Below are 26,285 nucleotides of genomic sequence, written 5' to 3'. Positions count from 1 at the left end.
TTATTATGTGCTATTACTACACAAAAGCTGACTTGATGATACTGTTTTAGCCAATTGCATTACAACTTTTAGATATCTGTAGAAAGAAGATGCATTTTTTTTTAATTCACTTTTTAATTCATCTTCCATTTTCCTGTTTTTAAACTGGGAGTAATAAATAGTAACACTGACTAGTATCACCAAGAGCACAGCTTCTGTCAGCTGTGCAGAGAGTTTCTGCCTGCCTGCAGGCCTTCAAGGCAGCATCTGAGATCTCTTCTGACTGCATTTTGAAGCATAATGGAATTTCTAAAGAAATGTTTCGTATTAAATAAAAAACTGATCACTTTGTCCAGAATCATCAACATTTTTCTGGGAACACGAACATGATCATGAAAAAAACACAGATGAAAATGTCCTTCTGGATGCATGCAGTGGTGGGGTGTAAAAGGAGTGCCCTCCTGCCCCATAGCTTACATCCTGAGGCTTTGGGTTGCTTTGTGTCACTGCCTTAGCTTGTAAAACTGGTCATAAAATTACAGCATCTTAAAACTCCTGCCACACCTCTTGTTCCCATGCTCACATGTAGCCCTGGCTTCCACAGGCCAGTTGTAAACTGAGTATGGAAATATTTATTTACTTTCCCTATCTTCTTTTAGTATGACATCCTTATATTTTCTTTATGATATAATGGAATCTCCTAAGTTCTAATTATTACAGCTACAAAGAGGCAATTTTCCATTTCCTGAGATTCTTTTTATACAGGTTAAAATTTCTCTGTCTTAAAGAAAAAAAAGTAAATTGTTGTCATAGATTATTTCCTATTATGTACGCATTATTACAAATCTTCAGTTAGTGTTTAAACCACACACCTCAGAGAGAGATAAAGAATTGTTTGAAGCAGTTTTATAGAAAAAGAGGCAAACCCCTAGGTTTTGCTGTCATTGCATTCTTTAGTAATTACTATTCCTTTAATCTCTCTGAAAAATTGAATAAACTATAATGCTAATTAAAATATAGGAAATTGCTACTTAAGAGGCTAGCTTTTCTTGTCTGATTCAGACAAATCAAATTCCTTTTTTGGCCCACTTTACAAGAGAATAATGACCTCAGACATTTCCACACTACAGTTGGAGCCTATACCCAGGAAACGAGAGACATCACTCCATTTCTTCTTAACCGGGAATGACAGTGAGCTATTTTGCATGTGGAAATGGGAAGAAGTGAAAAGAAAAGGAAGTGGTTTTGGCGAAAGCAGCGCAGGAGAAAAGTAAGCCTATTTTTACATGCAGGCTCCAAGTACGAAACTTCACTTTCCATGCTTATAAATTCCATCTCCCATGTGTTCAATTTTTCCTCTAAGTGTAGGAAACAAGAGAAGGAACTTCCTTGCCATACAGAAAATATTGGCAATGTGGGATATTTAGGTGTGTACGTGGTATCACATTATTGCACTCAAACATTTGAAAAGAGAGAACTAAAAATGTGTACAATGAGGATCAAATATATCTCAGCAGAGAAGGGAGGTCTGACAAAGGATGGAGCCACGTGGGCTGCTCCCTGGCAATAGGGTTCCAAGGTCCTTCAGAATTGGTGCTTTCGAGCTGTCAAAAGCATTTAGGAACTAAGTAACTGTTACAGCAGCTGAAGCACAGAAAGAGATTCAATGCAATGAACGTAAGGAGGAAAAGGTGAAACAGACGATGTGGTCAGATCAACTCCAGCTAGGGGCCTGTTCATCTCCTGTAGCTCCCTCAACAGTTTGTAAAGAAAGGCAGGAAAATGCTCTGTGGGTTATTGAAGAGTTTAATTTCCTTTGATGTAGCTTAATACTCACAAATAATACTTGCAAACATCTATCTCTCTGTAAAACTATGTGGCTAAAAATATTTGTGTGTGTAAAATTGTACAGAAAAAAGGAAACAAGCACTTTATAGATAATGTAACATGAATCTGATGCTTGGGAAATGTATCATTATGCTTTTAAGCACATATCAAGCATTTTTTCCTTTTTGCTAGTATGCTCAGGTCACTAAATACTTAACCTTATTCTATCAATGGCATCCATCTAAGTGAAATGAAATGAAAGATCATATCACTTGGCCAATTCAAGAGTTAGCTTAGGTTATTTAATTATCTGGTTAACTCCGGTTGAAGTTCAGTGATCCAAAACAGGTGAAATTCTTCATGCAGTTTGTGATAAAATCTTTATGATCAGAACAGTGTATACCTTTTTAGCTCCTTCTCTTACACAGTCATTACATATTTTCACTGGTGAAAACATGAGACTTCATTTTCTGTATGTTTATGTCTGAGGAAGCAAAATATCTTTGTGTTTGAAATGAAAAGAAACTGCAGCAAGGCTTGAAGACATAAGGAAAAAAAGGCATTACAAGCAGGAAGAAGTCTACAGAGTTCTTATGTTAAAATTCACAAGTGGATAATGAAATATTTAAAAGTATCTAGAGATACTACTCTAAAAATAACAAATGTTGACCTAGATGTGCCTGGCAGTTCAGTTCTGCTTTCTTAGCAGTGTTGCCTTAACCCAGCACCAAGCATTTTACAAGTTTGGCTCAGACCGTGTATAGATTAGAAGAACTGTAAAAAGAGTTTTCTTTCTCATTCATTGTACTGATAGAATTATGTGCAAAACCTGAAAATCAGATAGGATCTAATTCCATCCCTGAGAAAGAAAAAAAAGAAAGGTCAAACCACTGAATGCATGATTTGCTGTCATCCCAACAGAGGAGCATCAGATACAGCTTCACAATTTCCTGAAACAAATATTATTTGAGCTCAACCAGAGAAAACCAGCTCAAATTTCTGAAAACTTGTACATATACTTCTAAGAATCATTTATACTTTTAAGAGCCATTTACTTGTCTTTTGTTTTGTTTGTATATAATAAAAGGAGTTGGTTTGGTGACAGTATTTTCTATTTCTAATGTATATATATTTAATGAAATATAACTTATATATAACTATATAACTATATATATTATATATATGTACATATATATATTGTATATATATATATATATATATGTGTGATATATATATATATATATAACTATAGTGCAATGGATGATATCTTACAATTTAAAGTGCAGGGTCTAAAGTTGCCATCTCTTAAAGTCCTTAAAGTCCCCAACTGAGAGCTCAGCCCCACAGACCCTGCTTGCAGGCCCAGGAGCCCATATGAACTCAGGCCTGGGCATTCACTCCCTGTCTGAGCTCTGCTGTCAGAGTGTCTGTTTTTCAGCTCTGCTACAGCTATGCTTGTGTTTGGCTGTGTACCTTGTTTATCCAGGCTCTGACCCATAGGTAGACTTCTTGGCTTGGCCTTGGCCCTGACTAATCACTGCAATTCTGCTTTGTGGTTATTGGGCTGTATTTGACCCTTGATAGACCTGACCCTGAACCTTATGTATATATATTGACTTTCTAGCTTGACCCTTGAACTGACCCTGTCTGGATAACAATGGATAACAGGAGCAACAAGGGAACCCACAGAGACTGAACATCTTGGTTTCCAGTCTTAGTTTGGCCTTCTGTGCAGAACAGAATGGTAACAATGCTATTTCTTTACTGTAATGTACAAGGCAAGTCTTGGGGTGAAGTATGTATTTAAGGAGGACACGGGTAGAACCGCTGAATGTATGAAATCTTTTTCCTCAAAGAGCCACAAGAAGTTCTTCAGCAAAATCAGCTTCATAAGATTTTGATCTTTTAAAAAGTAGAATTAGCCTATTAGTGCAATGCTACTCAATGTGACAAATGTAAGAGGATTAGGCAAAGACTTGTTAATAGACATTCTAAAATCATTATATTCAGAAACTAAACACTGCAACAGAGAAAAAAGGAATGTGAAATTAAATCTTGATTGTTTTCCACTTTACTCATAATGCTTCATCCTTTTTCTTAAGGGTGAAACATTTGTGGTTTTTCTTGTTATGGTGCAAAAACTATTCCTAATTTTAACATAGTGAACTAAAGACCTTTTGATACTTTCTGGATGCTAAGGGAACACCTTAGAATAACACAGAGTTTAGAAATCAATACCCTTGTTAGGGATGAAATGTGAGCTACTTGAATTCCAGAGCTTGATTCTAGCTCAACATGCTTATTAATTTCTTATTTTCAACACAGGTTTTTCAAACTGGCATTTCTTGAGGAAATAGTAGTCTGTCAAAAGTCCTTAGCCAGCTTAATTTGTGCAGTGCTTGAAATAAATGCGGGCTTGAGTTCCCAGACAGTAAGAGATGAAACAACTAAATCACTCTGAAATGAATGGGACTTGGATGCTTAGCATAGCACTGTGGATTTTGCAGACCTTTCTGCCTCAGTGACCTGAGTCTAAAAATACAATTTACAACTGAACCAATGGACAAAGTCCTGAAACAACAGACAAAGTCCCTTACCAGTTCTATCAGAGACTTTTCAATATAAAGTTAAACCCAATTTTCAAAATAAGAGCCACAAGGTGGCAGAAGAGAACAAGAAATGTGAAAAGATTGTTATGCTGAATGCTTGTTCTGAATACATAACACTTAATTCTAAAGCACAGCTGAAGGTTCCTGGCTGTATTTTAAAATCGAATGGACATGAGTGTAATTCATTAGTGACAATGTTTTAAAAACAGTCTCAGCTTTGAAGTTTCTGAAGGTAATTCTACAGTGAATGCTAACATTGCAATAACAGTTCAGCTTAAGTAGTATAGTTAGGATATGGAACATGCACTATGTTTGTAGATTGTCCATACTGCCTCACCTTATCACAATATGAGGTGTCTGACAGCTGTTTTCCAATTGCCATTCTTAATTTCTACTCAATTGATATAAAATGCACAATACAGTGAATTTTGCACTTCTAAAAGACATAATCTTAACTCTTACAGTTATGACTATTTAATCTGTACTGGAAGACCTTATAGCATCCTTTCCATTAATTCCACCACTTAAATGGAACTGACACTTCACACATTCCATAAAAATAGCTTTTCTTTTGAACCAAAAACTTTCAATTTATTTTAATCTAAATGAATGCAGTTAAAAATATTGAATCCTTCCTAAGAACAACAACCATAACTTAAAATAACTAATATAAGGCAAAAGAAAACATGAAAGAATGAAACAGGATAGAAGTCTATTATCCCTCAACCTATCAGTACAATAATTTTTTTAGTACTTTTCTTAGTAATTGTGTTGTAAAGCTTCTGAAATCTTAGAGGCCATCACATGCCTGTCATACCCAACTTGTTATGCTAACAGCAGCAGTGTAAGCCACTCAGCCTCTCAGCAGAGAGCATTATGACTTCATACTGCATTTTACTGCAATATTTTTCTTTAACCTATAACAAACAGTGGAGATCAAACTGAGTTTCCAGATAAAGAACATTTTTAGTGATTACTTGACCCAACAAGAAAGCATTTAGAAAAACCTAGAACTGTCTTGCAACAGAAGTTACTTCATTTCCTTCTCTGTTCTTGTATGCTTAGCTTCCACAGTCAAACTTCTCAGTTTCATTCTAAGAACATAAGTTTCTTTAATTTGAATTGACATACCTCTTTTGCTTTTCCTCTCCAACTAGATGTAAAACTTTCTTACTCTTCTTCCCTTACCCATATATGCAGGAAAGGAAGCAATGCAAGAGTTGTAGGAAATAAAGACAAACTTCATCACTGTTAATATTCTCTAATTTTGCATCTTCTCCAGTACTTATTATTCTCTCACATGCTTGCATATGAGAGAATTTGCACAGTGTCCACAATACTTGTCCTCACCTAGGTTCTTTTCTCTTTTCACTCAAGTCATGCATACAATCTTTCTCTTTAAGTCTTGTTAATAGTAACCCTCATAAAGTTCCGTAACTGTACTCTCAACTGTCTTCAGATATCTCTTAACTTTTGCTCTGCTTCTTCCTGGTGAATGTTCTGCTGATTTGATTAAAGAAACAAAATTCTTTATTTAGAATAATGCAGCTGCCTGTTTTCTGCCTCCTAACAAGGATCTTCCATTTCTTTTGTCACAAAACTCCACAAAACTCCACAGTTTTAATCCACACCTCTGTAACAACTATTTAACCATGATGTTTGCAGAAAACAATAAAAGGCAATAAAAGTAAGGCCTTTGAGACCCATATTTTTCCTTTGTTAGTTTTTTCTTTATGCTTGCTGAATATTGGCTGTGCTTGTTGAATATTAGCTTCAATCCTCTTAGCACATGATGAATTCCCTTTATGCAGCACGACCCTACTAAAGCATATGTGATAAATTCCTGCAGTATGCCCATAGAGTGTTCATCAGGTTGATAAGATTTAAGTTAGAGGTTGCTGTTAGATTCTCATTTTTTACAAACAAATGAGAAGTTCAAAGCACCTGGAATCTTTTTTTTTTTTCCTTTTTACCTCCCAGTACACAGTGTTCTGAGCAGTGTTGCATTGATTCCACGTAATGTTCCGTGCACTTCAGTGTAAGCTGAGGTGATTTGACTCAGGTGACTGAAGTCACCCCCACTTAGCTCAGCCTTTCTTCTTGCTGTGTCATGAGAAATAGCTGGACACTGAAATCACAGAGACAAGCTTCATAAACAAGGACCACAGAATTGGGAAGTAAGAAAAACAAGAGGAACTTAAGCAAGATGAAATCTCATTTTTCTCAGACAGAATTAGGAATATCTGAGATATCACTGAGTTACCTAAGTTTACTAGTAAGACTGCTCTTGTCTCCAGGTCACTGCTTAGAACTGCTTGGAATCAAGGGAAGTGTTTGCTATTAACATTCCAATATAATCTACAGAATGAACATAAAGTGTAGTCAACAGGAGTCATGAAGTATCACCGTCATAAGATGCAGCATTTTGCACCAGATCTACGCCAGGTTTTAGGTTTGGCTGGGATTCAGTATTTTAAGACAAAAAAATCCAATGTTTGCTGGCTGAATGGGCCTGTTTTAGCATGCCTGTAGTATGTCAGACCTCAGGTTAGTATAAATGGAGTGGGAAATGTTGCAGCATTGATAGGCTTGTTGTATACATTTAAAAGGAAGAAGCAGTCAACCATGTCATCAGCTTATACATCTACATCAACTCTTGTGGATCCACTTATGTTACAGCTCTGCTGCCAAAATATGACATCAGTGGCTCTTATCAGTGCAAACCAGTGTTTGCAAGAATTAGCTTCATCTGCTTTGTAGAAAGGTGAAATTAGTCAAGGCTGCTGGTTTAGCATCCTTTACTGCAGTAAGCAGTACTGCACAGACTATGTATCTGGTCCCTAATCTCTTTATAGTTCATCCTGGGTTGGGCATTATGCATTTAACATGCAATAAATGTACCTGGAAGGCTTCTTGAATAGCAAATAGCACCAGAAGAGATAGATGACACACACACACAGATGATTAAAAGGCTTAGCCGATTTCCTAGGATTGATGATAACTAGACACAAGACAGACTGGCAGAAAATTTCACTCAGGTAGTTTATACTGAAGTTTATCTCAGTTTTTTCCCAGATGTAAGTTGTGAAGGTTTCCTGGACTAGGCCTAGGACTCTACTAAGCTACACTATTTTTGTGCATATTATCCCTTCATCAGTTCTGTTGTTATTGAATGCTATCTCAAAAACGTACTAGGAAATATATCTTTGCTTTTTTATACAGTAGATAAATAAAGTTGCTATCATTATTAGAAGGTACTGCTATATTTGATATGTTAGCAGCAATTAAGGAATAATTGTTGGGGTGAAAAAAGTGGTAGTTTTATTGTATTAAATTTAAAGGATTTCATCTGCTTCTTACTCCGCTGTAAACAAGATCCTGCTGAAGTTTTCTCTCTTTTAATCTCAGTGAAGGAGTCTAATTGATGGAAAGTCAATGGTGTGGGAAAGTATGGTGTGGGCTTCCTTTTCAATGAGAAGAAAAAAAGTCTTTTCATAGAAAGCAGAAATAACAAATACATATGCAAAATGATTACAAATATTCTATTAGCATATAAGGTTTTATTTCCCTGTGTTATTCCAGTTCACAAGCTAAATTGATATAACTCAAATTTCCTTGTCTTCAATAATTAGCTCTTGAAAATTAAGTTCTAATTAGTCCTTCACAATTTCTTTGTAAATATGAGTTACAAAACTATTTGCATCTGTCCAAAACACAATCTGCAGGATATTACAACAATAAGATAGTAACAGTAAATATTAATAGTCAGTAGTTATCTTCATCTTATTACAAATCAATGATTAAAAAAATAAGCAAAGTATAAAAAATGCCAAGCACAACAGAAATTAAAAATACCCATTGAAAGCAAACATTTGATGCCATGCAGTCTTTTCACAGTGAGTTTGCATGCACAAAAGAAAAATAAATTCCTTGCAAGTCCTAAATGTATTTGTTTCTTTAAAGCATGTTCTACTCTGTTTTACAAGAGAAAAAAAATGCTTCTATGTGCAAAGTGAAATTCTTAGGATATTAGGCACTTTGTACTATTACCATAACATTCTTACATGTAAAACAATCTCAGCGATGTCTCCTTCCCTGACTGTAGGCTTTGATTAAATTCCTCCAGAACTTTAATAGACATCTTGAGAGCTAAACTGAGTCAAACCACTTGAGAATATTTATAGTATGAATATTAGATACATCAATAGTTCAGTTGCCACTAAATTATGTATATACTCTAAATCAAGTATAGCATGAGGACTGTAACTGTCATGAAACACAGATTTCTTATACCTTTTTCTGAAAATGCATGCCATACCTAATACTTTAGATTCTTCTGTAAATGAAGCTGTGTAAAAGTTGTTACTTTTAAACCTAAATGAAGTCCTGTATAAAAATTTTATGTGCCATTAATAATCTTGAAATCCATTCTTACCCATAATAAGAATCCAAGCTTGCTCACTTAGAACTTCAGATTATATATATGGGGATTTTTTGACCACTTCAGGTTTTGTTCTACAAAAACAACTAAGTTTTAAATTTCCAAATTTTGTTTTCTATGTAAATGTTGTTTTCTACATTTTTTCTAAAAATCACAACTCCACTGCAGAGTAAAACTATTGCATTCCTTACACTTCAAACTTCCAGCCACCTTGGTGAGGTTCTCAGCATCGCTGAAGTGCCTGATTTTGTGATGTGGATACCAGCTTAGGAACCAAACAAGGCTGCTACTGACAACTGTTTTAAAACATACAAAACTGTAATAACATTTACTTGTCCCTCCATGCAAGAACTACTAAGTGGATGCCCCAGGACGCCATTATTTACTAATTTTATGTTCTTTGTTAGAGATTTTCCATGCTTACTGAAGCAGTCTCTTGTTTGACTACAGAATGACTCTTTTTCTTGTCTTCGTCTGTTACAGTCTGACTCATCTGTTCAAAGAGCTTTGATATCTTGGCAATTCTCAGGTGATTCTGAAATTTTCGTGCAGCAAAAGCGTAAAGTAGAGGGTTAATGCAGCTACTGACAAACACAAGTGCTCCAGAGATGTACTCTCCTACGTCTACAATTTTTTCCAGAGTCAAATACATTTCCTCAGAATGCTCTATCTCAATTGAAATAATATCTAGGATGTTGAAAAGATGATGAGGAAACCAGCACAAAATGAATGCCACCACAATGCTGGTAATGAGCCGTTCTGATCGCTGCTTCGACTGGTAAGTCATTTTGCTTATTCTTTTTGCAACGCACACATAAGAGGTGCATATAATTAGAAAAGGAATTACAAAACCTGCAAGAGTTTCCAGCAAAAGATACGACACTTTCTGTTCAGTAGAAGAGTAGTTGCGACACGTGCACTGCTGCCCACCATTGATTTCGTCTGTCTCTTGAAATGGAATGATAGAAATACCAAGAGCTATAGACAGGAACCAAATGAGGACCATGATTATAGAAGTCTTTTCCTTTGTTTTGTATCTCTGAACAGCAAGAGGGTAAAACACAGCCATTAATCTCTCCAAGCTCAGTGCTGTAATCAGAAATATACTAGCATACATGCTGCAGTAAATAATGAAGACCAGCATTTTGCAGAAGATGATTCCAAAAACCCATGAGTCAGCAAAGGAGTAAATCCAGATAGGCAAAGTAATCAGTACGAGGATATCTGCAATGGCCAGGTTCAAGATCAGCAGGACCGAAGGAGACACTTGCTTCATTTTAGTACAAACAGTCCAGATGACAATGCAATTTCCAGGAGTCCCAATAATAAATGACAAGCTCAATATCACGCAAACTACCAGTTTCACAGTGTTCCATGTCACATGGGTACTGGTTTCCTCAGCTTGACTCATTCTGGATATTCTTCAGACCTTTTCGAAAGGTAATATCCTTGGCACTTTGCGTTCTGCTTTTATTCTGACAGTGCAAGCGAGCGCTCTCAGAGAAACTTCCCTAACTGATATTATGTAGTCTAGTAAGGCATGTGACCTCACATCCTAGTGCTCACAAACATCTGACCACACACGTTCCCGTTGTTTACAACAACAGTATGCATTTTTGCATGCAAAGCAGAAATAGAAATACAGAGTTGTGTCTGGCTTTCCTCTTAATTGCATGTCCATCACACCTAGCAAATTTTACAGCATGGAGATTGTTTTTCTTTTTAAAATAGCCTCCCTTTTTATAATAGCCTGCAACTTGGTTAAAACTGCCTGTGAGGAGAGTGAGGAATTATTGTACACTCAGTCTTCAAGCAATCTCTTTTCTAAAAATTCAGGAGAGATCTGTTGATTGTGCCTTAGAAATATGCTGACATAAAAAAACCAGCTTTTGCAGTGAGAAGTGCAATAAAGTGAGAGGCAGTTGTTCTTCTTATGTTCTTCAAGCAAACAAAACCACCAGAATAGTCTGCATGTAAGGCTAGGAGGAAACAGTCTGTTTCTCAGAAAACATATGATTTCATTGTCCTGCTGTGCCATCAATATGCTATGACATAAACCCCTAGACAATTTGGTAGTTAATGCAGTATTCAAATCTTTTGAAGAAAAAAGAATCAGAAGTTCTTCACTGTCTAGCCAAAAAATATGTAAGTACTACTTTGTTACTGTGATGTCAGAACATTTTTAGTCTGGTTCCAAATAATTAAAGGAGGAACTAAAAGAGCAGCACCAACAAAAAGAGGCAAGTCACAGAAGTGAAACTAGAACGGGATTTTCTGTAAAATAAGCACTGAAACAAGGAATTATGCATACTGTGCTCTGCTTAAGACTGTGATACAGATTATTTCCTTAAATATTGAAGTAGAATTGTACAAACCTGGCAAATACAGTGTCCAACATAAAGAAGTATCTTCCAGAATGGAAAAAGGATTGCAATACCTCCTCCCAGTGCCAAGCGGCTTAGCTGTTTTCGATCTCCTAAGAGTATAATGAGATCAACAGCAAATCTAAGAGTAACTCCACTGAAGTCAAGAATTACTTTATCAAAACACTGTGTGAAATTTTAATTTGTATTTCATCTGATACATAATGCCGGTTCCTTTATTTTTAACTGCATTAAGCACTGGGTAGAGAAAAATGCAAAGCAACTGATTGCATTCTAAAGGGAATTTCTGAAAATCACTTAAAAATCCATTAATGAAAGGAAGTGCTGGGCAGTGTCTCATCTTCTAATGAAATCAGTGTTATGCATGTCATTATTTCTCCAGAAGTAACTTTGGAAGCACCTTTTATTTTCTTATTGCCAATGTTATATCTGTTCTGTACTACATTGCAGACACTTATTATTTAAAAAAACATTCAAGGTGAGATGTTGAATATCTCTGTAAGATTTTCCTCTTCAGGAATTCCCATTGTTTGTACAGATACTGACTCGTAGCAACACTGGTATAGTTCCAATCCACTGATGTGTGGAACTGGTTCTACTTCTGAAGCACTTGTCCTTACATTTTTCAGAAACTTGTTTCATCCACTTCATTTGAACCATGCTTTCCAGGTGGTCTTTGCCTTCATTTGTATCTTTAATTTAAACACGAACCAGATGAATCCTGGAATTGCAGCAAAAGTCTGAGATTTATCTTTCAAAAAAGATCTCAGACAGGTGAAATACTAAGATTTCCTGAGCATCATTCTGAAGGCAGGCTTTTAGATTAAGTAAAATAGATATTAGAGTTAACATTAGATGAGGATCATTGTTTTTTTAGAGCCCTCTGTAACTGTTGGATCACTACGAAAATTTCAGACTCACCTTAAGATGTCTCCAAATGTTCTCTAAAAGACAAACTGTAATTTTTTAAATTTACCCTAGTAGGACACAAACCCTTGGGAAATGTAACAGATATTTCCAATAGCAGCGTAATATGCTTAATAACATACTAAACACATCATAAGTGTAGCCATTCTAGTGACTAAACGTGGAGGGGTTTTTAATGTATGAACATAGAGCTGAACTTCTGCCCTCATAAACTTGATCTAATTGTTTTCACAGCAGTGAATTTAGCCTGCATTTCTGTGTCTAAAAAACAACTCTAAATATAATTTTGTGTGTGTGCACGCATATTATATATTATTTATACATGTGGTACAACAGCAGAGTCATCAGCATGGGAAACTTTAAGTGTGAAACTTTACCTTTTGGTTTGAAAATAACTTCTGAAAACATTCAAAATCAGAATCAAGAAAGTCTGTCCTATTACTATGAAAAATTCTGAATTGAATTTGCAGCGTTTTTAGTTTTTAGGGGGATGCTTCAATCATCTTTTGAATTGTTTGGTTTCCTTTCTAAGTGTGTGTTTCCCTCTGGTGGATAGTTTGCAGTTTGCACCACTACTGAGCATTTTCAGAGTGCTAATGGTTTTGGATCAATAAAGGTAAATGATAATTTATATTTCCATCTTTAGTATGTTTGTTCTTAGAACTTGATTCCCAGAACTTCTTAACTTTGGGCTAACAGCTTCTTCTCAAAGCACATCCATCCTCCCATCCAGAAAAAGCATCTCTGTAACAACGTGCAGAATAGCTGATGTGTGGGAAATTCATATCATATGTAACTGGTATGAATAACTGTCCCAGAAAGACTTTTACAATTCTCTCCAACTGTTTTCTTCAGAATGATCCACTGGATATTCAGCTTTAGTGTACCTGATGATTGATCAATACCAACTATCATGTATCTGCTGAAATGCTGGAAAGTGATGTTAGTAATCTTGTTGGCCTGCTGATCCTGAAGGAAGTTAGTAGTCTAAATCTTTTAGTTCTTCAGCCATTGAAAGAAGATAGTATTTGTATGATTGACACAGCTGTCTCACAACAAACTCAGACAAATGGTGTTATAAATGGCTGTGTGAAACTCACACATTACTTGATCAGAAGATTATGGGCTCGTCCATCTTCTAAGCTAGGGTAAGTTGATATCATTTGCTAGTGAAAAGCTGCTGTAAACACTGCTTTCTTGCTTTCCTTGGTCTCCTATATAAATAATGCACACAGCAGCTAATAATGTCTTTCCTCTGTAACTACTACAAAGGAAAGCACAGTATAGGGAAAGACAATACTAGACATTTCTAAATTCTTGCAAACACTATCTGCAATAACCTGTGATGTAGCAAATACAACTGAGAATACTCTCAGTGCTTCTTCACCACTGGGAAAAGTACCTTAAAGAGGAGCTACCCAGGGATCAACTCCAGAACGTAATAAAAGGTTTGTACCTTGCACTAATCATAGAAAGTTAGCAACATTCTCTGCTGTGTTGTTGTTAACTGGACTTCTAATAATGATATTACAAAATAATACGCCCCTATCTAGCTCAGTTGCCAATAGCATTAGTTTTGTATGACTGGACAGAGAAAAAAATTCCTGTGTATTGTATTCAGGAAAGCTGCTTTAGAACTCGTGATAGGAGGAGTGCTTATAAAGGTACACTGTACGTGCAGCCACACATGCTTACATACAAGTACCTTTCTTACTGTAACAGAATGACTGTGAACAATCAGATCAGCAGTTGTGAAACTATTAAAGGATATGTTGAAACACTGTCCTCGTACAACCAGACATACTAGACCCGTGAGAGTAGAGGTGTTAATTAAGATAGTGAAGATCTATATTTATAATTCTGAATACAAGCAGGAATATGAATAAAAACTATGTAGAGATTTTTGAAAAACTTTAAGAATTTCTTTTTTCAACGTTATGAAATAGTACATCATTCAGAGTACAAGCTTTCAAACAGTAAATGCATAGATTTCCTTCAGCTGAAAGTAAGAATTTGGCTTGTATTTACATTAGCTGTCAGTAAGTTGCTATTTGTATTTACACAAAGCACTGCTATCCAAAACCCCTACCTAAGCATATCTAGCATCATAATTACTACTGGATAAATCAAACACAAATGCATTGTTTACACACTCTTCCTTTTGTGAGTAATAAATTACTGATGACAAATACTGCTTGGATGATTTGCTGCCAAAAGTTACTCAATTTTTTCTTTTCCTAAACCTGTCATTTTTACCTTGTTCAGAGTTTCATGTAGATACTGTATAACTCTGAAATGCAATGAGAGTCTTTAGCCTCTTAGAGAGAGACTCATTACCAAGAATCTGCCACATTTTGGTGCACATGCATTGCCCTTATGAAAAGGGATCTGTCCATGTAGTTATGTATTTTCAACAGAGGGCAGCATTGGGGAACCATTTACTGTTTCCTCACATAAAACTGCAGATGAGGAAGGCATAGCCACTGTCTGTACGTGGTATGCGAAGTTCAAGGCTGAGACTACAAAACCTATTCCCTTTCATAAAAAGGTTAAATGATTGCAACTTAAATTTAATTACTGCAGATAACATTTTCTAGATAAACTTTCTATACAGAAATCACTGTTGTTTCTACCTTGCAGATAATTTTATTTTCTAGATATTTTCATAATTCTAGGTTTGTACTGTTTTGGTATATGATCAATTCCAATGCTATAATATATAAATAATAAAAGGGCAGCTCTGCCATGAAAATAATAGCATCTGAATTATTTCTCCACGTGTCTGAAGCAACAAACTTGGAAAGGTTAGCAATATGAACACTTCCTTTAGTGCAATTTACATGAGTATGTTCCTAGTCTTTGAAAAGCGGACTAAACTGTGCTCTCAACCCCATTCAGCAGATTTGAGCAGATTAAGAGTCATTTAATACATAAACATTGAGCCACCAGGCTAGATATGAAGCCCTGGTTTCGTGGCCTTTTGTCAGGAATCTTGTTAACTGTGCTGAAAGTAGAAAGACTATGCTCATGAAGAACACAAAGCTACTCTCACGCTTTACAGCAGCCACCCTTGGGTATGCAAAAGACACTTGTAGGACAACATTGAACTCCCTCAGTCACTTAGTAATTAGCATACCTGGCATGTTGTTCTGCATGGCCAGAAAGAAGCTAGCGTCCTACTGTGCCACTGATCAGAAAGATCTTGTCCAAGCATTCTTATTCTGAAATAAAAAGTAGTCAAGATTGATTCTGAGATGCCACACAGGTATAGTTGCAGCTTTTACCAAACACACACATAACATACTGTATGGAAAGCATGTAAGATATGCCATCTTTACGCACTAGTGATTTGTTATTATCATTCTGTAATGCGATCTATTGCTTCTATAGGATTTTCATTTAATACTAGAAATGGCTGTGAATAGTGATGACTTTTCCAGTGTTTTCACTGGCAGAAAGTGCTGGCACTTAAAACTTACTCTCAGTAGAATGGATGGGATTTTCTATTTACTATTTTCTATTTACTAATTTATAGATTGTAATGGAATATAAGGCTATAACATATTCTAAGGTCATCTGATCTCATGCTATTTACATTTGACATGAGCCTAATAATACGACCTGGATTTAGGCATTCTTATTTCATACGTTCCAGTTTTGGGTCAGAATTTTTTAGCCCAGTATTTTGTCTCTAGTGACATGAAAAAGCAGCTACCCAGGAAAGCAGGGAAGAACAAGCCAAGTTTGGCTATACTTGTCCTACACAGTTTGTGTGTTTTAAAATGTTTGGTGGTCAACTGCTCTGTAGACTTGTGAAGACCACGCTTGAACTCATGAACACCTTTGGCAGCAAAAGTTACTGCAGCAAGATGTTCTGCAGCTTTAATACACCGTGTGAAGAAACACATCTTTTTGTTTGTTAATCTCCTATCAGCTTCGTCTGGTTACTCACCGTTCATATACTGGAAGGAATAGTGAATAGTTGAATACCCTCTCTATAGTCTTTATTCAGTTAAACCCCTAATCTATAACTTCTTAATTCCAAAGGTAATTCATTCTTTCTCCACTTACTCCAAATGCTCTATGGTCATAGAGATCCTCTACCTTGTCATCCCATCCTTATACCACAGACTGTCCTCTGCCTAGTAAACTTTTGTAACTTACTTTGCTGTATCTCCTGTTCTGTGCTTAAATCATAGAAGTAGAAGTCATGTGTATTTTAAATTATTTTGTATCGAATGACAGTCAGTTTTAATTTTGTAAGCTATTTTTCTTGACTTTGTGTTTCAAGTCATGCCTGTGCAGGATGCATTTAGTCCATAATGGCATTGAATGGTACCTCTTTAACGTCTGCTTTTTTCCTACACAACAAATGATGTATGACTACTTTTATTATGATTGCTGCTTTCCTGTTTTTTAGTTGCTGTATATTAACCAAGATATGTGGTGTCTGACCACATTATTACCAAATCTATTGCTATAGCTCTGATGCCTTCGTTCTCTTCTCTATTAGCTTGATGTACTGCACAACAGTATAGCAAAATGTTTGCTATGTGCAACACATCCTGATATAAAATCTTGGTTCTTAGTACATTTTGAAGGCTGTTACTGAGTGAACAGAGCACATAATGGGGAAATCATGGGCAGGAAGCCATCCTAGACACTGCCACTGAGTATCAGCTACAGATGATCAAAGCTCTGCCTGATGAGAGTTGTCCCCACAAGGACAGTTTTAAATTGCAAATCGCAGATCCAGTCAGAATTATCATCCAAGTTCTAGCTGTCAGATTAAGAACTTGAACAATGTTAGGCTGAATCTATAGCTTAGGAGACTGGCTAAAGTATTGTTGATAATTATGTAAAACTATATTCCACAAAAGATTATACAGACATCAAGAAGTTGACTGTAAAGAATATAAAAACAGAATTTAAATAGACGTTTAAAAGGAATTTAAAATTTTAAAATTGCTAGCCTATGTTATCTGAGAAGAGTCATTTATCTGAGCAAAGAATGAATTCAGTATAGTTTAGCAGCTTGCCAAAATGAGCAAATACCCAAGACAAGACAGTAATAAACTTTGAGAAAACCATTTCCTCCAGCTAATCAATACATCTCTGCAGCCCACAAATGCAGCAAAACTGTGTTTGTGAGCTGTGTTAGGATAAGGTTCAAGCAGAAGAGTTCAAATCCCCTCAGAACAGTGTATCTTTTAACAGGAAATCATGAGGCCAATTAATCTGTCATGTGAAAGCTCCTATATTTCTTGCTTTCAGCAGAAAATTGTTTTTATGTCACATGATAGCAGTATCCCTTTTCTATCACTGCTTCAGCTTGTAATTTGAATTCTTTGGTTTCTTCACTTTCAGCTGTCAAACACCAATAGCTAAATGACTCTACCACGAAGAAACCTTTAAGAGTGTTATTCTAGTAACATATTTGAAACCTGACATAACAGCAATATTTAAAGCTTCTCAAGCCATTCATAGCATATTCATTAAAAATCATTCTACTGCATCAGTTCTCTCAAAGAACTATATCAAGGCAGTCTTTGGCAAGATTCCCCCCACTATTTCAAACATGTCCACAAAGAGCTCTAATGTATCATTTTACAGTTTAAAACCTGACAATGTAGTTCACTGACCCCTCTCCCAATAAAAAGAGAGATTAAATGGTGGAAAGTTACTAAAATTGTCTGCTGTTGGAGTTGTTTAATGTTTCAGATGCTGAACAGCACTGTAAAACTCCAGCTCACAATTGGAACTGTGCATTTGTGGCTATAATCTTTCCTACACTGAAGAGATCAGTGGGAAGAGATGATGTTAATCTGAGGATAAAACAGCACTGTGATGTGAAATATCTGTGCTTTGGCTTCCAAGGTTTGTGCGTATAGAGCATTCAATGATACAAATTTAACCTACATTTCCACTTGTGTCTGATGCTAATTGCTGCTGTCAAAGATTGTGAGATGCTAAGCCTTCGTGCAATAGCAGGTTGTAAGATTGGGTCATTTTATATTCTTTGATTGTTGCTCTTGGCCATTTGATTAACAGGGCCAGTAGGATAACTGTCCCAATCTAATTTTGATGCTAGCTATTGTTTGAGCAGGATTAGAACAATGACTTCAAAAGTCTACCAGAACTTAATTTTCTTATGACTCTATTTTTGCACTGACACCTAACAGCCTGTGACACAATGCAACTCACCGTGCTGCTGCTTAAACCAGTTTCCCATGACTAATCATTCCTAGGTGCCTATGTCCCTCAGTCCAGAAGGGAACTGTGTTCTTACAGGAATCATCAAGCAACACTTTTTAACTTAGCATGCCCAAGGGATGGGATGGCAGGTGCCTGTGCATAATTTAGTTATGTTTATAGGCTATCTCTTTCCCAGGAAAGTGGTATGAGCAAAACATAACAGATCAGGCATTTATTTTTACAAATTCACAATCCATACACAGGTCTGAACAACTCATTTTGTTATCCTGTTTGCTTTAATGTTACTTAAGGTACCTCAGTAAAATTTGAATCTTATTTATTTAGTTCTTAACTGTAGCCAGTTTTCCTACTCCTGTTTCATGTTTAGATACAGATCAACATGCCTCTCAGTAAACTACTAAATGACTAATGGACACCACTTTCAGTTCTTCTGGATACACTTGTATTTCCAGAAATGGAATAATTTCTGTCAGTAATCAGCTAGATCTAGTAAAAGCAGCGCTTTATCTTTTTAGAAGCAATTCTGAGTATGCAAATTTCTGAAGCCCTGTATTTCTAAGCAGATTCCCTGACTCCCAGACCACGCGGAACATCAATCAAGATGTGACACCACGTGAAATCGCTTATGCAATAGAAGAATGGTCTGGTCTCCTTGCCTTTTCATTACACATGAACTAGAATCCTGAAACGTTGCTGTTTGACTCATGCCACACAACAAGCAAATGGAAATTCTTTTGCAATTCTTTGGCAAGAATGTCACTATGTTCTAGTCACTCTTACACTGTTTTAAGACATGCTAGGCTTATAATAGCAGCATGTTGAACTTCTGCTCTATTTTTTCTCCAATTCCTCTATTTGTCTGAAATAATCTTGCCTGTAGATTATTTTGCCTGCAGATTAATACTGCCTTGTTAGACTCCTTAGCTTTTCATCTCAGAGAGCAGAAAGAGTTTCTCTGCACTGTACAAAATGTCAGACTCTATCATTCATGCAACATGTCCTGGGAAATTGCTGTAACTTAGAACTTGTGCAAGCCATAAGCTGTCCCTGAGGGTTCAACCTACTCAGTTTTCATCACACCGCAGATCACGTTTTCAGCTTTTTATTATACATTCCTCCTACACGTAACTGTCCTCTAATTTCAAAATTCTTCAGTGGTCCCACCTGGAGCAGGTACTCTGAGTAAAAAGGAAAAATCCCAGTACTTCAAAGTCCCAGCACTTCTGGGGCTTTCTCACTCACAGATCTAGCAATATTCTCTTTAACTCAGCAGGAGTTTTGCAATTCAGCATCTTAGAGTTTCTTTTGCTGTCTTGACTGAAACAAGGAATGTAGTAACTGAAGGACTGAACTGTAAAAGTCAGTTATATTTCATGATGGAACAAACATAATTTACAAAGATTCATTGGATCTCAGCAAATTTGGAGCATTTTTCAAGAAAGTGTAATCTCTGGGTCCTGCCAGTGAATGAACATCTCATAGTTTGTAACATTAAAAGGTTCAAAGATCAAGGAGATATTTACTGTCTACTTTGCAGAACTACTTTACAGATATGGGTTTCCAGGACTATAATTTCTTGTTGATCCCAAAGAGGAGTCAAATCAAATTGGAATCCAAGCTTGGTTGTTCTGTTCAGTTGTTGTTTTAAATGATGGGTATGTGAGTTCCCCCAGGTACTAACTAGAAATAGAAGTTCTGAAGTTCATTTGCTTTCACAGACACATAAATTTTACAAATATTATTTTCCCTTATTGCAGAAATTTAGTAAGCAATCTTGCAATTAAAATGCCAAAAAAATGAATTGTTATCTTTTATATGATATGATGGCTATGAGAGATCTGTAAATCACTGAGATCAACAATATTTTTCTTCCCAAATAAAATATGCTGTGTAACTCTGTGAATACAGGGAATAGGTAGTTCAAATTAAAAATGTTTCCATTCTAAATGTAATTTTTTGAGCAGAACTATTGTTAAGGAGTACTTGCTGCACTGGGCCAAATACTAGGATTAGACTGGAAAGCCTCTAAATCCTCACAAGTGCAAGGCAACTATAATAGGCCTGGATTACTGAATGCATTAATAAAGTTCTCTATCACTTTCTACCTTAAAAGTTTGTTTTAAATTGTTCATAACATTTCCTGATTAGTAACACATCTTTGCATGGCTTTATGCTGTCTTTACAGCAGGCTGCTCAAAACTTTGGATCATGGCAGGCTTACTAGTCATTGGGTGCTCACAATGTACTATGAAGCCCAATTACATGGATCATTTGCAAACACTAATTGATGAGCTTTAGAAAGAGTAATATAATCACCTTCATACAGATTAAAGGTTTGAAGATAGGAGAGATGACAGTGACAAGATATATTAATTGTGTACATCCTACCTTGGCTGAAGGCTAAGCTCTGATGCTCTAGACTGATATTCAAGAAAGCCTGCACTTCTGCACCCACACTGCCCAGCTGCCTCCTCCCCTTTTTTCTGGCCCCATTCTGCACCGTAAACAAACTCATCCTAAGGAGACTGAGGAACTGATCTCAAGTTTTGTTTCCCATCCTGATGGTAATGAGTAGCAGCATGAAGAACAATATGGAAGTGAACGTGAAGTGCTGAGGAAGCAGGGGAAAAGAAGAGAAAGTAGCTTTGCAGTCCTGGTTCAAATGCATGTCAGATAGTGTCCTGGGGTTACTGTGACTGTATATAGAGCTTGAGTTTAAAAACTGTTGCATTTATTTGGGAATGGCATTCTAAAATGTGTGCTAACCTGTATAACAATGTATAAAAAACAAAACAAGTTTGTAAAGGTAAGGAAACAATAGCCTCTTCAGTAAGAGGAGAAATGGAACCCACCTGTGGCTGATTTAACAAAGGAGGACCAAGAGTTGAACTGAATGTCTGGGATATTTATGGATTCTTCTACGCATAGCTTTGCTCTGAAGAAATGTTGTTAAAAAAACCCCGTGCTGCTAAACATATTGCAACATGTACAGACTAGCACAGATGTCTAGCGTGTATATAATACTTATTTAATAGCAAATTAAAAACCACAGTAGCAGCCTCCTACAGTGCATTCTATAAGCTCTTGAGAAAATATGTGTTTATGACTGTCCCCCACTGAAGTCATCTGCAAAATTAAGTGTTGTTACAGGTCAGCCAAACCTGCGCTGAAACCAGAATACATTGTCCCAGTATGACTGACTTCAGCTGAACCTCAAACTATTCTTGAAAAGGAGGGAGTAAGCTTCCTGAGCTGAGTTTTAAGGCCTGATATTTGTTTCAAGAAAAAGACAATTATCTTGCTTCATAGACAGTGAAGAAAGAGCATATCAGTTTTGTGTAAGGCAATTTTTGAGCTTCTTTTTCAAACTAAAGTCATGTTTAAACAACGCTCAGGATTCCTACCAATGCAGAACAATGTAGGAGGGTAAATCTGTTGTGCCAAGGAGCTCTAGAAATCTTTGCACTACAGACAGAATTACTAGGAGAAAAAACTTGGCAACCTCATTAAGAAAACCTTTATTTTCTAGTGATGTTTGAATGAGGACATGTGAGGTATTCTGAAAGTGAACCTGATAGAATCTGAATACTTGTGGCAAACTAATAAAATGTACCACTTCAATCTTCCTAAGTCCTTTATACCAGCGTACGTGTTTGGTTCACAGGCTGTTCCAGGCCTGGCTTCTCCCTAGCGACCTTGATTCCTTCCTGGACTCAGGAATGAGTTCAAACTTGTGAGAATGAATATAACTTATTTATAAAGCAGAACATCTGAGCTAGTCTACGATGTTTAGTTGTGTAGGGAAAAAGAGACATCACAGATCCTATCACAGTATTTTCCAAAGAACATTTGGGGAAATTCAGGAAGGGATGTTATAGCAATGTCTGCAGGAAAAAATGAGATGAGCAGCAGATGTTTTCTGTACATTCAGCAATGAGGAAGATGACTAAAGCAAACTACTGCAGCACACCACAGTATTGTTTTTTGGTAAATATAATTAAATATAATTAAATCTTTTATCTTCCTTCTTGTCTATGAGACTTTTGATAATGTTCATATTCTACTACTCTCGTTTCCATTAAGGTGAGACTCTGCATCCCAGTGTAATTTTTACTGCCGCAAATTCAAATGCAAAAACTAGGGTGGCTGGTAAAATCTTGTGAGGCACTGGAAGTAGCATGTTTCTGAAAGACCTGAATGGTGAGGATTTTGTTAACATATTCTGAACTTGATAAATTTCTCAATGAAACACAGCAATAATGGAGAAAGCACTCACATGGGTCTCTGCCTACAGGGTAGACCTGGGGCCAGTGTCCTGGTCACCTTTACAACTTTTTTGTAAAATCACCTCAGTTGTAGACAGTTTATAATGAAGTTTCTCATTATGTTAATAATTTATTTCGTGTATTCCTTCTCCTGTTGTGCATTATCCTTATTTGATATGAGCGTGCATCACTGGGATAAAGCTGCTTTTCCTGTAGTGTGTCTAGCACAGTGCAATCATGCTTGGGAATATCTGAGCCAATACAAACACTACTTAAATGCTAAGGATCAGAGGCAAACAGGGAATTCCGTTCACTCAAATAAAAGGTGTTTAAGTAAATACTACATTTCTGGAAAGGATAGTTTATTTTAAATGACTAGTCTGCAAACTCATATTCAGTTCACCATTTTTCCATTTTTGTCAAGCTGCCAGTCCAAGCCCTCAAAGAATCTTAGACAAAGATAATGGTACTGATATTCTCATTTTTGGTGCTTAATTTAGTTCAATTCTGCTATTTGTTTGGAAAGAAGTAAAGAATATTTTGAATACTGATTATACACATCAAGAAGAATTCTCTACAGTGATTAAAAAAAAAATTGGTCTTTGGAATATACATTTTTTCTTATATAAAGGTGATAAAAGTGTATTACTGCTTTCACAATTATTTTTAATTCTAACAACTTCCTTTTACATGCCCAGACAGTTTTTAATATGAGGCACATGAAGGAAGCAGCGTATAGCATACCTTTTCCAAAAATAAGTGCTGGCACTTCACTGTCAGTTCAAACTTGTAGTTGGTTCTGATATTTATTACATTTTCCTTGAATTATGACAAGTAGAACTCTGTTGTGTGAGTGCACACAATCATGGTCCTGAATCGTTACTCTGTAAATGTCCTGCTGTCAAGTCGTTCTTTGTAGAGACAGAGGAGGACTACTCTTCTAGGAACACACTACTCAGAAATACACTGCATCGACTTATTTGCAGAGCATCAGCTAACTGGAAAGAAACGTTAAAAGGCTTTGCAGATTGTCTTGGTTCTTCCTATTTCTTAATGTCAAAGGAACCAGGCATTCAATGTGAAAACAGAAACTTGCTGTTAGTATTTAAACAACCTTATAAAGACAAGGAGCTTTGTTTGCTTTGTTTTCCAATGTTAATAGTACTGATCTCTCAAAAGGAAGCAACAAAAAGCAGCAATTGTAACGGTACTTGATTCATCAACTGAGAGATTGTTATCTAAAGAACCAGGGCTTGCACAGAAGGAATAGCAATTACGTGCTTAGGAGGCTTTTCCTGGAGAAAAATAAGAGGAAAAGGTGAGGATACTCCCTACTGTTAGAAAAGGGCAGGGATTCGTAACAGAAATATCAAGACTTGTCTGAATTGAGTACAGAAATATCTATGCAGAATTAATAAAATAAGGGTTAGAAACATGACACATTTGATAACAAGGACATAAATAATGACACACTGGTAAACACTGAGAAATGAGGTGTTCAGATCAAGATCACAGAATCACAGAACAGCCCAGACTGGAAGAGACCTCAAGGATCATGAAGCTTTAACCCCCACGCCACAGGCAGGGCCACCAACCTCCACATTTAATACCAGCCCAGGCTGCCCAGGGCTCCATCCAACCTGGCCTTGAACACCTCCAGGGACGGGGCATCCACAGCCTGTTCCAGCACCTCACCACTCTCATACTAAAAATCAAAACACCTGTGCTCTGAGAGGCTTACAGCAGAAATGACTTACCAGCGGAAAAGCTACCCTCTGACAACAGGATGATGGCAACAAGGTTACAATAAGTCAGAAATACAACAGGCAGTGAGCTTGCTCAACATTCAGAGGTTGAAATAAAAAAACTAAGACAAAACAAAGAAACAAACAAAAGCACACCAAAATATCTGCATTCCTAAAGGGCACAGCAAATCTGTTCAAAAACTGCCTCTGCTTCCACCCAATGGAAGCCAAGAGGGGTAAGAGAGGATTTGACAGGTGCCATTATTTGAACCTCATATTACAACACAAGTGATCTTGGCCTGACTACTTAGACGTGCATTTTGGTGGTTTGGACTGAACAATATGAGAGAAGGACAGAAGGACCAAGTGACTGAAATCAGCTTTCTTTAAACACTGCTCTGCCTTTCCACAAGGCACTGCATTTTGTAATATTTAATTCCTACACCAGGATCAGTGTTGCAACCACTTTTACAGTCTGTAATACTTACACACCCTGTAGTTTGTTTTAGTAGGAGGTCATTTCAAGTCACCACTTGTGTTGTGACTAAGCACCTGTCTCTGGGACAGACCAAGGCTTCTGCTTGTATTGGATGTTGTCATCTCTTCCCTTAGCACAAATATAACAGGTGTGGCAGTTGCCAGGAAAAACACGATCCTAGATTTAGACTTGGCCTTAGCTTCCTTGAGTGATTCGTTGCATTTTCTTCCTCTGTCTTATTTCAGGAGGAAAGATGTGTCGTCCTCATTCCATGTTAATGCCACACCATCCCCAACCCCACCCCATTTTTCTCAATTCCAGTCAATAGGCTGTGTGTCTGTTTTTCATGTGCATCTTTTTGATGCCTCTTTTTGCAGCAGCTACAAACACTGAATGCTGGTTCAATGAGGCAAGAACAGCTTCATTTTTTCTACCCTATAATGCATGTAGCTGGTTGAATTACATAAGCCAATGAAAAGTCGTTTTCTACATTACATTTCTACATTCTACATCTACAGGTTTCTGGTATCTCCCACTGATTTCTTTGTTTGAGATACTGTTCACATCAGTACGTAAACCATTCAAGGCAGGCGTATTTCTGCAATTTAGCATCAAACTGAGGAATACAGACTGTAGTGCCCTTTTTGCAAAAAGATCCCCGCAGCTTTTCCCTGAGCGTGAAGCAATAACACCTGGTTCAGAACGTGAAGTGGATGTATGAATGAAGCAAGGAAACTTCATCTTGTTCATTCCCAGGATCAGAGTTGGCTATGAGTTGTGATTACAGTGACTCTGGGCACCATTTTTCTTTCCTCTGTTCAGTTTCTGCTTCTATGGTACCCTTGCTCCTCTCCACAGCCACCAGTAACCAACATGCACCTCACTCTGAATGGGCAGCTTCCACTAACTGCTGCTTACATCCTTCTGGCTTTAAAACCCTGTAATTACAAGTCCACCTGTTCTTGTTACACGTGTGAAGGTCTAATGGTTTTTTTTGAGCACTGCCAAATTTCTGGCCTCAACGATAGTGTGAACCAATTAGCCGCTGCATTAGCCAGGCATCGCCTGAAGCAGTGCATTGCTTTTATACTGGCACTCATCCCGTGACTCCGCAACGAGAAAAGCTGCAGCTATCCTAAGGTTTATTTGCTTTTCCTCAAACCACGCAGACCGCACCTCTGTGCTAAGTTTATGCACAAGTCTGACACGAAACGCCCCCCACTTCACCTCCAGGACCCACCACGACCGCACAAGTGCGCACGCAGCGGCGCGAGTCGAACCCACCGCCCCGCAGCGCCTCTCGCATCTCGCGGCCCGGAACCGAGGGGCCGCCGCGGAGCCGCACCTCGCTACCAGCGGAGCCGGAGGAGCGGCAGCGCGGCTTGACGATCCCCGATCGGCTCTGCGCTCGGCT

At 37.2% G+C, this 26,285-nt stretch overlaps 1 protein-coding gene across 5 annotated transcripts in view; it reads right to left on the bottom strand.

Moving 5' to 3' along the window:
* The window catches only part of LOC104912965 (leukotriene B4 receptor 1-like), a 31,248-nt gene extending 4,964 nt beyond the window's left edge, over nt 1-26,284 (bottom strand). Inside the window, exons 1-3 of one of the 5 annotated variants that reach the window (XM_085234634.1) lie at nt 26,156-26,284; nt 15,304-15,388; nt 7,947-11,961 (exon numbers count right to left, since the gene is read on the bottom strand). In XM_085234634.1, the coding sequence (XP_085090760.1) occupies nt 9,260-10,267 (1,008 nt within the window). In that variant the 5' untranslated portion in view covers nt 10,268-11,961; nt 15,304-15,388; nt 26,156-26,284 and the 3' untranslated portion in view covers nt 7,947-9,259. Of the gene's footprint in view, nt 1-7,946 lie in introns of those variants that run through there. The other 4 variants (XM_085234632.1, XM_085234633.1, XM_085234635.1 and 1 more) reach the window with 4 other exon arrangements.
* Between the last annotated feature and the right edge of the window lies 1 nt (nt 26,285).

Source organism: Meleagris gallopavo, chromosome 13 (genome assembly GCF_905368555.1).
Source record: "Meleagris gallopavo chromosome 13, MGAL_WU_HG_1.1, whole genome shotgun sequence".
Lineage (NCBI taxonomy): Eukaryota > Metazoa > Chordata > Aves > Galliformes > Phasianidae > Meleagris > Meleagris gallopavo.
Note: the sequence above shows the minus strand (reverse complement) of the source record. Positions and strands in the feature narration are given on the sequence as shown.